General features: G+C 39.6%; 1 protein-coding gene across 2 annotated transcripts in view; it reads right to left on the bottom strand.

Moving 5' to 3' along the window:
- Positions 1-18,126, bottom strand: part of SCFD2 (sec1 family domain containing 2) — a 306,757-nt gene that overhangs the window by 278,325 nt on the left and 10,306 nt on the right. For both annotated transcript variants that reach the window (XM_039542584.1, XM_039542583.1), the window contains exon 2: positions 16,535-16,703. In XM_039542584.1, coding sequence (XP_039398518.1) covers positions 16,535-16,703 — 169 coding nt within the window. The remainder of the gene's footprint in view (positions 1-16,534; positions 16,704-18,126) is intronic.

Raw genomic sequence — 18,126 nt, 5'->3', positions numbered from 1 at the left:
CCATATGATATGAAGCACTTAACATGTGAGCCATTTTGGCAGTATTTGTGGTCTTTTATATTCTTCACTTTCAGGAATGTCAAGAGACAAAAGGAAGAAGCCAGCATACAGTAACTGAAGCAGAATTTGTAATTCGGAGGATTTGGAGTGTGTTCCTGGCATCTTTTAGATAGGTACATTTTAAGACAGATGACAGTAGCTCCCTAAAGAAATTAGACTATTCAATGTGGTGCTATATCAGAGCAAATGGGTCGAGTTCTTAAGGAATTCTACCAAAGGAACTATATTTTATAGGAAGAAATATAGAAACAACAGTGAAAATATGTATAATGGGCAGGGGCAGCTCTAGCCATTTTGCCGCCCCAAGCACGGCGGCACGCCGCGGGGGGCGCTCTGCCGGTCCCGCGGCTCCGGTGGACCTCCTGCAGACGTGCCTGCGGAGGGTCTGCTGGTCCCGCGGTTCCACCGAAGCCGTGGGACCAGGAGACCCTCCGCAGGGACGCCTGCGGGAGGTCCACTGGAGCCGCGGGACCAGCGGACCCTCCGCAGGGACGTCTGCGGGAGGTCCACCGGAGCCACCTGCCGCCCTCCCGGCGACTGGCAGAGCGCCCCCCGCGGCATACCGCCCCAAGCACGCACTTGGCGTGCTGGGGCCTGCAGCCGCCCCTGATAATGGGGCAGGAATGTTCTTATTTTTTGCATGCAAAACACCATACTTATATAGAGCTACAGCTAAGTAACAACAGTGAAGTTGATCTGTCAAACAAACAACATTGACCAACGTACTACCAATTAGCTGTAGTTCATTACTAACAGTAATTAATGCAATCCTCTATCTGAAAAGAAAATAAATTGCCATGCTTAAAGAATAATCTGGACTGAGTGTCACAAGAACCTTCTTGCTTACCATAGGCTGCATACATATTTTTAAATGATTGCAAAGGAGATTGTAAGCTCTCTAGGGCAAGGACTGTCTCTTATTATGCATTTGTACATGCCTAATACAACAGGACTCCCTTCTCAGTTGGGGCCTCAAGGTGACAGTGTAATATAAACAAAGTTCAGTATAAAAAAAAGTATAAATTACAAGGAAACATCATACTTTAACTCTATTTTTAACCTCAGGACCCTAGGAACATTTAATATTAGGGCTTTTAGGACCTTGTGATATTCAGTGGAGAAAGGGAGAGGGAAGGGCTTTGTTTGTTTACATATCAGTGTGTCTTTTCTTCATCTACAATCAAGAGGTAAGTCTTCATTGTGTAGCAAGAAACAACAACAATAATGAAGGCTAGAAATAAGGAATGAACTTCACTTGAGACTGAAATGCTTTCCACATCTGAGCCTCGGGCTGAAAACTCTTCAGAGAAGACTGACAGATACTGTTAGTTTGCATTTTTTGGAATTTCGGTAGAAACCAGTCATTAAGGTGCTTTTTGTATAAAATACCACTTGGAAGATATAACTCATCTTTGACAGTACACAGAGTTATTTAAATGTGAACTTCAAAGGAAGAGGATTTTAGGGTTTTTTATTTGCACCTTTTATGGATGTAAAAAAAATGGCTTTGGGGATTTTAAAAATAAATTGTTTTTAACCTTAGAGATACACCTCCCTTCTCCCTACTTATCCATTCTTCTCTATTATCTTGTCTGTTCCCCACATTTACTCTACTAATATTGCTAACCTTATTTGTTTCTTCCACAACAATCTTTGCACCTTCTTATGTGCTGCCTTGTGCATGGAACACCCTTCCTGAACTGAACCATAAGCCACTACCTTCTCATCCTGCAAAACTACCTTCTCATCCTCCAAAGTCTTCCTCAAGACTCACTTCTATGATAACTAAAAGAAATTGACTAACTAATAACCAGTGGATTGAAAGGCACTCAGGTACAGGTAATGTTTATTTGTTCTAATAATGTATATAAAAGTTATGTTCATGCCTGCTTGTCTTCTTATATGGTAAACTGACCAGGGGCAAGGACTAAGTCTTCCTGTGTATGTGGAAGGTGCCTTCCACATTATGGGCAGTAAAGACATATTAAATCATTTTTAAAATTGACTTTCCTGTTTCTACTGGAGGACTGAAGTGCACAGTGAGAAACGTTCTCACCTCTCAACTGAATCTTCAGCAAAGGAAGCTTCTCTCGAGAGAGTTAGTCAGACATCTGAATTAAATTGGTATAAGCAAAAATGGATAGAAAAAAAGCTTTAAAATCTGACTAAGTGCTTGTCTACACTTACATTTTATAGCGCTCTAACTTGCTGGCTCAGGGGTGTGAAAAATTATCCCCTTGAGCACAGCAAGTCTGAGTGCGTTAAAGCGCTAGTGTAGACAGGCTCCCAGCCATGCTCCCAGTGCTCGGAGCTAATCCCATCGTGGAGGTAGATTACCACACTCACACTTTAAAGTGAAAGCATTCCCGCAGCAGCGCTTTCAAGTTTCCAGTGCAGACATACCCTAAAAATTCCTTTTCTCAGATGTCAATCTCTTGTGATGTCATAAAATCCATTGGTTCTCTAGACCACGGAATTCTCCCTCAAAAAGAGGAAATGTAGACAGGATATTTCTAATGTTTAAAAACAAACTGTAAAAATCCTGAGGCCTACATTATTCAGTAGAGAGTATACAGCTATGCTGTCCTTCCCCTTCCCCCCCTCCCACCCTTTGCAATATCTTTCAGGACTATATGGTATTATGTTTATTTATCACTGTGGGACAGGGACTGTATGCAACTCCAGGAGGGAGGGTTATCACTGCTCCTCCAGAAACCAAAAACAGTAGGGGGGGGGCGGAATAAGGTGAATCACCCTAGGTGTAAAACACCCCCAGAGAGGTAAGGAGATGCTTGTATATATTGGTTCAAACTGGGTTTTCCAGAGACCAACAACAAAGAAAGGACTTTTTATTTTTTATTTTTAAAGATTGGGTTTAAACTGACTCAGGGCCTTCTATCTGATCCAGCAAATGGGTAGGACATTCTGTCCAAGGAAGGCCCCAGCCGTTTAGGAAGGGTTAGACTGACTATGACCTACTAGGCCCCACTGTTTATTGTTTTACTATGTTTCCTTTGTAGTGCTTGCTTAAAAAGAGCTGTGTGGTAACTTGTAACTGCTGGCAATACACTCCGTTCATAGCCCTTGGAGAGAAAGCAAAGCACAGGCTCTGGCCATTAGGCTGTCACTGGCTTGCTGGGGATATCATGGTGTAAGGCAGGGAGCTGTGCAGCCTTAAAATCCTCAGTTAGAAGGGAGTGGGACAATGGTGCCTGCCCAGAGCAGGCAATGGTTGGAGACCTGAGAGGAGACTCCTCTCCTGGAATGGACCATAGAAAATGGATACCCTGAAACTGCGACAGCCTACTTTATTCACTATGGAGCAGAAAAATACAAGGGTACAAATCATCATCATTGTTTAAGCACTGCAGTTCACCTTTAAATGAGTTAACAAAAATGCAACAATTGCCACACCAAACCAGTAGTCCAGTTCTCTGTTCTCAACAGCGGACTATACCAGATACTTAAGGGGAAAATACAAGAAACCCCGCACTGGATGATTATGGAATATCCTGCCCATAGCTGATTTTTTTTCCCTATGTCATATGGGCCATTAGTGTATACTGCAACAGTAGTCATAACAGATTCCTCTTCCTCCTACTCTGAGGAGTAAGTGAACAGCTTTTTTCTACAGCAGTTGGACTGGAGGCTACAATTTGACAAACCTTAAGCAATCTAGTCCAAATGTGACTGAGCATGGTGAAGTCCACATGCAAGAGAAATGGGCACATTTTCTAGATAAGCAGAACATAAGGCCCATATTATTATAGTGGGCAAGAGTGTCTGTTAATACTGAGAGAGCATGCCGGCATAACTCCAAAGTGCCACTCCTGTTTCTCTCATTGTGGCCAAACTCCTTAAAAACGGCACGCATGAACTACCTCAGCAAAACCCCTTACTCACAAGCATTGCTTCAGACCTGTCCGAGTTTCTACTAGTTGCCTCTCATCCCAATGAAATTATTCTGTAAACATTTTATTCATACAAACTGCAAGATAATTTTATAGAGAATACCAGACTGAGTTATAACTATAGGAGTCTAGTTAACTGAAAGCTAACAAGTCAAAATTTTGCACAATACAAGACATATTAAAACTCTTGCCAAGTAACGCTTCATGAAGTGCATATTAAGGAGTCATTTGTCAGGGGATTTGAATTTAGTTTTTGGACAAAGCAAATGAATTATGCTAAAAATAAATTTTGATCCTTACAACATATGTATTACTTGTAGAATTCTACATGTAACATAATAGTGATTTAAAATAACCTTTGGTCTGTTTTAACACTGTCACAGAAGGTTATTTTAATAAAAACAATTCCAATGAAAGAGTAGTTAATAATGAGGTGATGACAACTGAATCTACATTCAGGGATTATATTCAAAGAGTGCCAAGTCCATTTTTACAGATATGCTAGCTAGTTATCCAATAGATGTCCGGGATACATGTAAAACTAATATTTTGGATCACTTTTTGCAGAAGAAGCAGATAATCTGACTGAAAATGTTCATTGAACACTAAAATTGCATTTTCTTCTATTTGTATAAAACAAGAAATGGAAATTCTGATCCCATGGAATGCCAGGAATTCCCTTGCCTCTGAATGTTTTCTATTTGCAAGGCCCCCTTTTGGTACATGATCCTCTGACCTCTCTCTAGTTCTCTGGCCTTAAATGCAGTTACCGAAGCAAGCTCCCAGCTAGGAATTCATTCCACTGTAGGCTGTGAAGCTGCTCTGCGTGTTTAAATGCAAGGACATGTTTTTTTCATCACAGAAGGCAAAATCATCCTGTATCTAAATGACACAGCAACCACAAACTTTATATGAATTTTTATGTTACTGACCTGTTAAAACACTTTTTCTGCCAATCCAACTATTCTAGTAACAGAGACTTAGAGCCCCCAAAGATTAATTCATCTAATTTATTTAATCTAAGTCAGGCTCTATATTACAAAGTTCTACTATTTTAAATTTGTTAAGCATCAGTGTAGCACCCCACTGACTTCAATGGAGCTATGCTGATTTACACCAGTTGAGGATCTGATCCTCTACGCATAGAACTTTTGGTATTTATTTTCTTTCTTTACTTACTTCAAAGTTGTATATGTCATTACTGCAGTACAAACTAGGACTGCAAAGCAAATCATGGTCTTACTTTTGCAGACCTCATGCAAGCCTAATCTGGCTGATTGTACCCATCCAAACTGAACTGAGACCCACTCTAATAAAGCCTAAAGCACTAACTTCAGATTCCCTTTTGTAGAATCTGAAGTTAGTTTCCATACTCAGAGTGATCTGCTAAGAAGACAGAGATAACCATTCCTACATTGCACAAGATCATCCACTATTCTGGAGATCCTATCACAAAGGACCAGATGTATAGTGCCTACCACAGAGAGACTAAAAGACAGAATTTTGACCTACACCAAGATATCTGTATTTTATTTGGGTTTATGTATGTCTTCAACAATCTATGTTGGATGAGAGTTTTCTTATTTGAGCCATTGTCTTCTGTTGCCACCCCCATGCATATGTGCTTGCATGCATGTATAGATAGATAAGAAAAGGGAAGGGAAGGGCTTACACACAAAGAAGACGACTGAGGGATGTTGCCACTTAGCCTCATATCCACCATCTCCTTGCTATGACTAAAGCATAGCTCCTTTTAATCAGCATTTTTGTATTTTCTAGCCTCTGTAAGGAGTTTTTGAAGCCAGGACATGACCCCATGTCAGTAATATGACCTGCACGTTTCACTGTCAAGTTTCATTTCCTTCTTCTCAATTGTATATCTACAGCTTGGACTAAAAGTTGAACTATCAACATTTTATATTCTGTTGCTGTTTCTAGTAATTAAAAATGGCTTAACACTTAAATTAAAACCTTCCAAGCATGAACTGAGTACAAACCAATGCAATGCTGTCTTCCAAAATCTGAAGACAGACAGGCCTTGTACTTCTGCAGCTGCTCAGAGCTTTGCAAGCTTTGACAACTTTCACTGCTGTTACTGGCAGAGCAGCTATGAAATTGACAAGAATCATGTCAATGTCACTCTGGTATATCTTAGGAAAGCAACCACCACCACCAGTAGAGCAGGTACTGGAGCTACTGACTGGGAACTAGAACCCATCAGAGGCTGAGGGACAGTTAAAGAAAGGTCCACAGACACTATCATTCTCACAGATCTGGGATGTGAATGCGGTGAGAGCGGGAAAAAGGTTCCTTTTCCCTGGCCAGAGGGGATGGGAGTTTCAAACTGAACAGAAATCTACTAGCCAGAGGCTACAAAAGATGGTATCCCTGAGAAATGTCAAGGGACAGTTTCCCAGTAGGAAGCCCACAATGCAGCCCAGTCCTAGAGGGTGGGAATGGGGAAAATGACCTGACTTGTCACTAGACAGAGGGACCCGTCGTTTTATAAAACAGAGGATTAAATTAGGTGCCTAGTAAAAAGGTTATGGGGTATGGAGAAGGCAGGAAAAGAGAGAGAGAGCAATTATTAAGTATTTTATAGTACCAACTAGTGTGCTAAGCACTTAACAGGACACAAGTACCTGCCCCTTACAAGGGTCTTACAAATTAGAAATGAGAAGTAGGGAGAAATGATTTATTTCAGGGAGAACAGTGGAGGGACAGAAAATACAAAGGAAGAGGCAGAAGAAAAAATGTGGGGAGTAAAGAAAGTAAAAGAATGTAGGGGAAAAGAAAAAAAAATTAGGCACACTAAAAACATCACTTTGATATATTACAGGAACATAAAAAGAAAAAATGTGTGACGCTACAGAGAGAAAGAAGACCTAACAAAAACATCAGAGATGTAGTAAGCTATGTATTAGACAGAAAGGGGATTGCCAATGCCTTGGAATTAAATAATTTTTTTAAATGTAGGAGTTGTGGCAGTGTAGTATTTTGCAGCCTGGCTAGTAGGCTTAGTTTTCAAACCACTAAGTGCCAGATAAATGTTTCACACCTTGAACTTAAATTTTAGCCTGCATAATTTGCAACAGCAGACACTGAAGCTTGAGTTTGTATTAAAAACAAAAACCTGGAGAGACTATTAACGATACTTCAAAAAACTGCAACAAAACGAGTTGCCAACTATGAGGCAGACCCTTGTTTTCCTTCCCAAACATTGCTCCCTCATCAAAATAAGAAGGTTTCATGTGTTCTTCCCATTAGTTTATTATATCATCTTTTACTCTTTTGAGGGAAAGCAGGTTTATTCTACTGTATGGGCTTCTGAATCACGCTTCCACTCATACATGGGCTGTTCTTGTACCTAGCAGAAGAGCCAAGGAATAATTCCACAGTATGTAATAAGGCTGATAGGTACACTTGCATTTTGGAATTTTCATGTCAACCTGAAGGCAGCATACAAAGTAGAGTGGAAACTAGTCTTTGAAGAGTACCTTACAATATTAGCCAAAATTACACAGATAGGAATATTACACAAACTCTCGTGCCCATACTGGCTGCTTAAAAGAATTCTGTAAGGGTATGAACCCCTCCTGCTCCCTAAAAATTATGAAGCGGTAAAAGAAAGTGTTGCCACACCTGAGTAATAACTGAGAATATAAAATATCTAAGGGAAGAACCCTAAAGAACTAACAAATGAAACAATTTTCAAGTCAGGTTTAATAGTAATAAAGAAGGGAGAGGCTGGTTAAAGATGGATGAACAGAACTGGATCTTCTCCATAGCTCTAGAAGAAATGCTGCTACAGTCCACACACAGTAAGAAGAGTCTTTAAACAGCTTACCACTTCTTTGCAGATGGATCAATAAACAGACGTTCAGGAGGGACATCGTTTTTTTTATTTTAAGTCAGAAAGGCAATTCCATGACATGCATTTTATCAAAAAGAAATATAGCTATGAAGCACTAAAGCATAAATACCTATATTTTATTCCCTAATTTACACATGAATGAAGGACAAGGATTTTCAAAACTAACAGGTGATTCTGGGTGCTTAACTTGAGATGCTTTAAAGGGCCCTGATTTGTAGAAAGTGCTGAGCACCAAATCAATCCATTGGGGGACACCCAAAATCATTAATTACTTTTGAAAATCTTGGTCAAAAGCCAAAAGTTTATTGATAATATGTATTAGTAAGACATATTTTCCATTTTCTATAAATGTATAAATTCAATCGGGTGTGTAGTTTGTATATTATACATGCATACAAATAATATGGCATGCACCCTACATTTGACCAGGTAACGTTTTTAGCAGCTTGTAGTTAATGAAATCACTTTTTCTGAACAAGAGGTTAAGCAGATATCTGGTCTTCCTTGTGAATCAAATATGCTCTGCATTTCATAGCTAGTGTTACACCTGGGGAATTATAGGCTGCTGCATACACTATGACATCACAATAGTTATTTAATCGAAGAGTTTGTATGGTTCCATTGGCCAGCTCATTGGCAGTGTAGTGGTGAGTTCTGGTTGAATAAGGGGTACCAACTTACAGAAGATACAACTACAGATAAGGAAGTTAATTATATCTTTGTCCTGTGTGGACATCTGCTCTTCTGTCAGTCCAGTACTCATAGAAAACAACAAGCAATAGAAAACATCCTTCTTCCAGCTAGATACTGTCTGATAGTACTAACTACCTTCGAAATTAGAGGAGAAAGGCATAAATCACTCTGTCCAAGAAAAAGAAATCACCAACCTCTGGGCTTCAGTGGCAGGAACAAAATCTCATTTCCTTTCTATTGCAAATATTCCTTTCACTTACAAATACGTTAATTTGAAGAAAGAACCATTTCTCAATAATCTGATTGATTTGGTTTCCATTCTTCTGATTCCAGCTCACGTCGGCTATGACAGTCTGTCTGTTGCTTTTATTTTGAACATACATGGCTTAGATGGACAGACCCTGGTGTGCTAGACACGGTAGGAGAGCTCATTTCATGACTCAGGCTTTTGATTTTGCTCCACATTGGAGGTTCATACATCACTATGATATTTCCTGTCACTTTCCATGGGGGAAAATTTCTGGAGCAAATTAAATATTGCATTCTTTACCACCTGTAACTCCTGGAAATTAGTGTTACGTTGGAATTCCCAGAATAACGTTTGTCCTGAACCATAGAGGAGCCCATCTGTGCCCCCCACCCCCAACAACCTGGTGTCAGTTCTTATTCTGATTGTGGGTGAATTAGTCAGAGGCTTGCCCTTCATAAGTTTTGAAGTGAAAAGATAACACAAGGGATAGCTACACTGATAGAGGACGGGTCAGAAAATAACTTGTTTCTGGAAGTTCCAATGATTGATGAGAAAATTCTCCAAAGACAAAGATATGGCCTTGGGCAATGCTATTATCATGCTGATCATCAGAAGACGCTAGTGAGTTGACACTTGCAGAGTGCTGAGAAATACTCTGTTGAGATGTTGAAACTTACTGAACCTTTCTACAGGCAAAGGAACCGGAAGCTGAAAAGCACCAGCAGAAAACGGAAGTGACCCCCTTCAATTAGAAAGCACAGGTAGTCCTGGTGATGAGGGCAAAGAAGGATTACAGTTAGACATTAAGATCTATGGAACGAACAAAGTCCTGAAGAGGTCAACTTTGCCACACTGTCTGAAATTTCCATTTTTGGAGTCCTGAGGAGGAGACTAGGAAGGCAAGATCTTGAAGTCAAAAAGATTATTTAGATAATGACTGTATTAAGGTTTCAGGCCTATATGGGACCCTGGACTAGAAGTCTGTTCAATATTTATGTGGAGCAAACAGATGATGGGAGATTACAAAAGGTTGCGAGACAGGGATGGGCATTGGTTCTAGGGCCCTCCTAGGGTTCTAGGCACTATGGGATACATAAAATTTATAAATGAAAGCCAGCTACTCTAATAGCCGGGGAATGAGGGACCATCCTTCAGGCATTTTTGTTTCCTCAGACTGACCAGATACTTCCTCCTAGAAGGCATTTGACTTCTGATAATTGGAGAGGCAGGAGAAGTTGACAGAGAAATCCTAAAAAAACAAGTCCTGTCTCTGGAAAAGAACCCCAAATGGTCCACAGAGTCATCCTGCTGCAGGCAGAAGGGCGGGAGGGAGCAAGGAGTTGCAGGAACATAGATCTGAAAGGGAAAGCACCTTTGATTTTAAGTATTGGATCTGCTGCAACTTCTGCTACGCTGGGAAGAAAGCAGAAAATTCCCTTAGCCCTTTCTATCAATCCTTCAATAAACACCCACATGCATTCATGTTTTTTTGGCTAATATAGGGAGGGAGGCTAAAAAGGCCATTATCATGTCTGGAATCAGGGTAGTCCTGAAGGAGAACTCAAAAAAAACCTTAAAGTTGAAGCAGGATACTGGTTTCCAAACATGAGTGCAGTACCTTAAACCTTCCAGCAGGGGGAACTGTCAAAAAACTGAAAAGGTCACAAAAGGAATCTCTACCTGCCAATGCATGGGACACAGGCAGAAAATCCGAGCAGCACTGGACTGATGAAATGCAAGTCTGTACAATGGATAACAGAGGAAGAGCTCAATATAGAGAGGGATACAAGAATACACATACACATATATTTTACATTTAAAGGGGCCTGACCCTCCATCATTCAACAATAATATTAAATTAAGCACGATCTGGATTTTATTATACTATCATCTAAGGCAGTGCTTCTCAAAGTTGGGCCGACGCTTGTTCAGGGAAAGCCCCTGGCGGTCTGGGCTGGTTTACCTGCCGCGTCTGCAGTTTCGGCCAATTTGTTTACCTGCCGCGTCCACAGGTTCGGCCGATCGCGGCTCCCACTGGCCATCCCAGGTCAATGGGGGCTGCGGGAAGTGGCGCGGGCTGAGGAATGTGCAGCCCCCATTGGCCTGGAGCAACGAACAGCAGCCAGTGGGAGCTGCGATCGGCCGAACTGGCAGACGCGGCAGGTAAACAAACTGGCCCGAACCGCCAGGGGCTTTCCCTGAATAAGTGGTGGCCTGACTTTGAGAAGCACTGATCTAAGGAAACCAGATATCATCAGCTTGCTATGGAGGTAATTTAATTATTCTAATTATGAAATAAAAATTTTCATTAAAAAACACAATCGTTCTGATTTACCTTCTGAAAACCAAAGTTTTCTCTCACATGCCAAAAAAGAAAGAAAAAATTACAAAAAGAAACCATTATCCCATATGACTGTTAAAGTTCAGTGTGTCATATTTATTCAGCATTAAAGAAAAATAGTGCTTCGTATTTTTTAAACTATGTTCAAGAACATATGTCAAAAGGACAAAGCATGTATGTACAATAGCTGAAACAATGCCCTGCCACTGGAAATAAGCTTTCCCTCTACTCCCCGTTTTGTTTCTCCAATACTGGTAGAAATTTTTCTTCTTGTAATGGTTGTGCTGGTTGCTCTTTTTCTTCATCATGCAAGAATAATTAAGCCTATCTTCATTCATTTACATTATGTATGATTGCTGGATGCTTATGTCTAAGTATCACTAGTCTTTTTCATCCTTCCAGCAACAATAAGAAGTCGAATGCATTAAAAAATAGCACACAACTAAGATTTGCAAATGATGCAATGTTAAAAGAAAATGAAAAAATAAACATAGGCAAAGAGAGTTTCAATAACTTACTGTTAATTATGTTCTTAGTACTATTATTTATTAAACCCCGGTTGAGATCAGGGACCTTTTTTGCTATGCACTGGACAATCACATAGACAAACCCTGTCCCAGAGAGCTTACCATCCAAATAGGCAAGACAGACAGTGAGGGGAAACAAGCACAAAGAGATGAAGTGACTTGCCCAAGGACACATAAGTTGATGGAATTAGTACCCAGGTCACCTCACACCCAGACCAGTATCCTATTGACAAGGACTATCATCATTAGTGTGCTCAAATCTTTTAACAGGACACTTAAAAACCACCAGCACCAATACTGACCATAAGCCATCTAGGATATTTTGGAGCCACATGCTGCCCCAGATCTGCACTCAAACTGCCTCTGAGGTTATGAGGAGATCCATATGTATGCTGCATGACTCTTATTACCACATCATCTGCAAGAATGCAAATATAATGGAAGAGTTGGATTTCTTTTCTTCCTAGTTTAAATTGTAACAAGTCAAGTGTTTTCTGAAATATGAAGATTTACAATTACAGTAAGATCTGAGTACATATCCAAACAAAAATGCTAACTGTTTAAGACCAAATGAACATGCACATATACACCCACACACCATCCAAAGATAATATGTGCCTAAAGTTAAACAGGTACATTACTGTTTTTAGGACTGAGGAAGAGACATGCTTTCAGCTTCAGCATATTCTTTGAGTATGAGGCACTGACTAAAAAAAAAAAAAAAATCTACCAAAGTTTCTCAGAGGATGATTAAGTTTCCATTCCCAATGTTTTATATGGGGGAAAAATAATAGAAAGTTTTGTAGTGTATCGTATTTTAAACATCTGGCCTGCACTTCAAGGTTTACCAATGAACAAGATCACCACATTTTCAGCTTGTTATTTTTACCAATGCAAACTCAGATGATTTAATGACTCTAATTGCTTTGTCAAAAATGTCTAGACACCTTAGCTACTATTACCTATTGAATTGCTTTAGGCACAGCAGCCCAAATGTTAAATGTATTAGAGTATGTTTTTGCATTTTCATGGACAAAATATTTACAGTAAGTAGCTAATGGCCCACTTCATGTTTTATAAAAACTGTTTATCTTCTGCATAAATGCCTGGCCCTTTACGGAGTTGTATTCTACCACAAAGCTGGTCCAAAATGTATACATAGGAGATATTTACAAGCTCCCAAGTGTTTTGGAGGGATAAGAAAAACAAGCTGTATTCAGGAAGTCACTTATATATGTATAACCAATGTGATTATAATTTGTCTAATTTGATACTGAAAACACATGATATAAGATATGGTTGAATAATAAAAGGTGCCATTTAAATTTCCCACATTTCAGCACCATGTTAGTTAGTATTCTTTGTTCTTGCTCATCATTGCCCAGTGATTAGGACACTAGCCTAGGACTTGTGAGACCTGGGTGCAAGTCCCTGCTTTCCCACGCACTCCGTGTGACCTTGAACAAATCACTATGCCTCTCTGTGCCTCATAATACAGCTCAGGATGTTGTGAGAATGAATACATGTAAAACTGTGAGGTAATCAGATACTACGGTAATGGGGGGCCACAGATAGACTGACACTTTTTTTTAATTGAGATAAATAACCAAATTCTGCCCTCAAGTGGACAAATGGTTCAAGTCAACAGAATCACAGATATTCATCCAAAGAGAACATAAAGCATCCTCCAAAGAACTGCCATGGTCTTTAATGAGAAAAATAACTGAAATGATATGAATACAAACTTGACTCCAAAAGCATTCTACAACTCATCTAAATGCTAAGACCAAGGTGCCATCAATATCAGCCTTTCATTTTTAAAAGTGTCTACAACTGTTTCCATCATACCATTATTTTGCTCGTATTATACATTCTTTGTTTGAAAGAGCAAGGTTTTTCTGCATAAAAAAATATGGAGAAGCACATAGTACTGATCCAATATGGATGTCTTTAGTTCTCATTCCATAAATTGTTTCATTCTTTAAACCATAAGAGTCTTGGGCTCTTTTCAAAATATTTCTTGATTAGCAGCCATTCATGCTGGAACAGCAATGTGTCCATAATTATATTAATGCAACATTTGTTCCTCCAACTTTTTTTTGTACTACTAACACTATTAAAATTGAAATTTTTTAAAAAGCAGTTCTTGAACTTTTTTCCTCGTCAAGAGATCACCTTCAAAGTATAACAACTTAAGCAGCATATGGCATTTAAATTTTCATTTAAATCTTTAAAGAAGCCCATTATTTCCTTAGGTTTAGGAAAAGAACCCTGCTTTATTTCACCACACCAGCCATAAATTATTCATTAATTCTGTTTGCTAACGCGTAACTGAGCCCAGATGTTTCTGTTGGAGAAACATTCCTTTAAAACGTTAAAAGACAGCAAGCTGTGTGGATAGAGCCGACATTTCTTCTCCTCCTCCTCCTGCACCACAATATATTTGAATATTAACTCAGGGGGGAAAAAAAAAACATTTTTAAGTATTTGAAAATATTCTGAATATAGAAGTCAGCATTTGTGAAATGCCACTGAATTTGGAACAACCATTCCCAAGCCATTGTGTAAAGAGCCACTCTGTCCACTGCTGTGCCACATTAAATTACTAGTCCTTTCCCTGACAGAGGTTCTGCTATCTTCACTCCGCACAGTAACTGGAAAATTTACAAGCCGAGAAACACTTGTTGCCATGCATAAACTGTACTTTATATCTGTATGCTAAAGTTTTTAATTACAACTAGCATTTTTGAGCTTGCTACCACTAGCAACAGCCATTTTGATGAAGCATGAGATCACTCACAGCACCATCAGTATGGGAGCTCATTATTAGGGATTATAAATCAATTTAAGTATTGCAGAAGAATTTAGGCATTTCACACTGGTCAATAGTTGTAATGTGACCATTAAAACAGACTTGTGTTGAAGAAGAATGGAAACTGGTTTAAAATAGTTAGACTTCCATTCTGACAATGTCACAGATTCTACTACTTTCAGCATAATGGAAATGCCAACAGTAATTGAAAACTGTTTTCAAACATTTCATAGTTTACAGAAATGATTAAACAAACAGGATCTGAATGAGCCAGAATAGCCTTCTGATTTGGAGACGTGAACTTTTTCAGGCCATGTAGTACTTCTCCAGTTGTGAGTGATGTGGAGATATAAACATGGCTGTACAAATAACACAAGCACTTCCAGCAAACCACAGAACAAAGACAGTGTAAAAGGAGCTAATAGCTACCCTCGAATCTGCTTTAAAAATAACTCAGCAGAGTGGAGCAGTTTCCTAGGGCTTGTCTACACTGGCAACGTTAAAGCACTGCTGTGGCTCTTTAACATGGCTTGGGTAGTTGCGACAGAGCACTGGGAGAGAGCTCTCCCAGCACTCTAAAAAACCCACCTCCATAAGGGGCGTAGCTACCAGCACTGGGAGTACAGCTACTGTCTACACTGGCACTTTACAGCGCTGAAACTTGCTGCGCTTGGGGGGGTGTTTTTTCACACCCCTGAGCAAGAAAGTTGCAGCGCTGTAAAGTGCCAGTGTAGACAAGCCCCTAGAGTCTGAGGAGACCACATTCTTAAAGCAAAACTCAAAAGACCAATTAGCACCTTCAAAAATGGTTGGTGAAGATCCAACAAATGGTTTATTTTTGCTAATCCAGTCATCAGAGCAGTAAAGTCCACCTAGCTGAGCAAATGTATCCCTCTAGATCCCCTTAGGAACAGACTGAAGAAACATACAGCTGTGCATTGCTTCAGAAGCTGGACCCAGCAGCACCTAGCTAGTCAGGGGTGGGAGTGAGGAGAGGGCAATGGGCACAGAGGACCCCTATAAAATAAAGGTTATAGGATGAAGTGTAGGAAATGGAGAAGTCCTCTGCAAAATATCTGGGCGGGAGGGGGAGGAGAGGGGCAGGAACCAAAAGTTGTCAGCCCAGAAGGAACAAAACACACTTGATAGCCTCTCCCAGAAAATCATGTTCCAACATGAGGTGGGGATGTGGTGGAAATGGGAAGTAACCTAGGATACTGGTTCCCTACCCCAGGACTTTCAGAGCACTATGCTGAGCAAGACTGGTATAACTCTAAGATAAAAACATAGCTAGCTAGATAGATATTTTATGCTCTGTTTTCATACTGTAACAGAAGCTGTTTAACACAGCAATTCACAAATAAGCGACTATATCTAGAAATTGAAATTTCAAGTTAGGTGCACTGTATACACAAAAATAAAATATTAGTTCTGAGTTAAACACAGGAAAAGCAAAGCAAAGTTATTTCTTTTAAATGTCATTGTTATTTTTATGTGTTATCATAGAGTGGGATGGCCTTTAAAGAAAGGTGATCTTAGCCCCACTTGTGCCTAATTAGCTCCCTCTGCCAGTGAGGTGTTTGAAGCCAGGGATATGGTGATAGGCTGCAAGTCACCCGGTTCTCAGGTAGAACGCCAGCAAGTAGTCAGTTATTAAGAGACCCACAGGAGCAGGAAGGAGACAGAACCTGGAAGGAGGCTCTCCACCCCAGCTAGCTGGAACACCTAGCTAGAGATACTCACTATGTGGGCGCAGAAGTCTTGTGAGGTAGAGGCTTTAGGAAGGGCCAGGCAGCAGGACCTGGCTTATCTGTTCTGATTTACTTTGGACTGTTTTAGTTTTAAAAAATAAACTTAACCTGAAGAACTGAAATCCTGCCTCTATCAGGAGCTTATTTCACCCACCGCTGTACATGTATATGTATGGATTATTATTTCAGAATCTATTTCAATAGCACTAAAACCATAATCTTCCATTTTTCTGGACATATGGTTATTGTTCTCTTCTCCTGTACCACACAAAAAAAGTCTGTTATTTAAAAAGAAAAGAAAAAAAGCAGTTTTACTTTGGTTGTGCCAAGCAGCCAGGTGCTATAATATTGCAAGTTTCATCTTTAGTCTGCAGTGCAGTGAGTTCCACCATATTAACCATCACATCATTTGTGTGGCCAGGAAGTCGAGGAAGCACAGAGAATATCTTCTCTGCTAGGCTGTCACCTTGATGACCAACTGCCCCTGGGAAAATATAAGTAAATAAGGAGTCAGATACAAACATGGGAAAAAACAGAGTATTAAGAACAAAAACCCATTCAATTACTGAGGAGAGGAGATTGTTAGTCTTGTTTTAAAAGAGAACACACATATTTTTAAAGTTACTTTGCTATAAGAGCCTGGGGGTAATCCAACGTTAAATTAGAAAGAACAATACTTTTTTGAAGAACTTACTTTAAAAAGTAGGATTTAAATGGACTTTTATGATTTTAGATATATTTGAGATTTTTTCAAACAAGAATCTAATTCCTTATCTAAGGAGAAAAGTGGATGTGAAGGCTTCCAGTGGCTATTTAAGAAACAAAAACGAACAAAAAAACCCCCAAAACATGCACCACACTTTTCATTACCTAAATGAACAGTGGTAAACTAAAACTTCTCCTCTTACACAGGCCATATGCCTCCTCCAGGAATGTGGCTTTGCATATCTCCTAATTTGGGCCTGTGTCTTTCTGGCATAATGTGGCTCTGAATGTCTTTTCTTGGGTTATTTCTGACCAGTTATAGTAGCTTGCATTTGTCCAGAATTAATCTCATTTTATTATTCCCTGTCCAGATTCCTAATTTTTTTTCTCCCTTTATATTATTTGTGTTCTTTCTGGTGTTAGTAGCATCTCTCAATTTAGTACCATCTGTACATATTTGGAGGGGAAATGTAAGATTTCATATAGAAAGGGCAAGGACCCGGTCTCCTTGGACATCTGATACAAACTATGATTTATAGCTCAATGTTGTAATCATCCCCTCATTCTGACAGACAGTTGCCATTCAAAGAGAAGCCACCTCACAGTTAAATTATTACAGTTAGTAGTAGGGATTGAGAGCAGCTGAAAATATTTCAGACAGGATCAAACACAGTACTGTCTGACAAGGTATGGGCTGTGTTCAGATATAGTTTGTGAAGAATCTGGCACTTATTAATTAAGCAAACTGCTATATTTAGAGCTTTATGGTGGCATTCATGAATTCTTCAACAGTTAGTTACAACGTGCTTTAAGCAGTTTCAGAGAGGTCAGCAAAATATGATGGAATAATTTGAATGTTCTTTTAATGCTTAAAAGAAAACAGCACCCAGTTAGCTTAGTGCATGGATTTGAAAATTCCCATGCTTGGAAGCAAACTTAAACAACAGCTCAAACCTTTCCCATCATCCAACATACTGTATATATTTGAGCTACACTGCTAGCTCACAATGCCACATAAACAAATAAGGAAAGTGGCTGGCTCTTTATATATGAGAGACTACAGCTCTTAAGGACATTATTTTGAAACTCAATGCACAGCTCATCTTGCATAGGTAATCACAGATTTTAAGGACAGAAGGGATCATTAAATCAGCTATTCTGACCAACTGTACATCACAAGCCATTAAATTTCACCCAGGTAC

The sequence above is a fragment of the Mauremys reevesii genome, linkage group 5 (assembly GCF_016161935.1).
Source record: "Mauremys reevesii isolate NIE-2019 linkage group 5, ASM1616193v1, whole genome shotgun sequence".
NCBI lineage: Eukaryota > Metazoa > Chordata > Testudines > Geoemydidae > Mauremys > Mauremys reevesii.
Note: the sequence above shows the minus strand (reverse complement) of the source record. Positions and strands in the feature narration are given on the sequence as shown.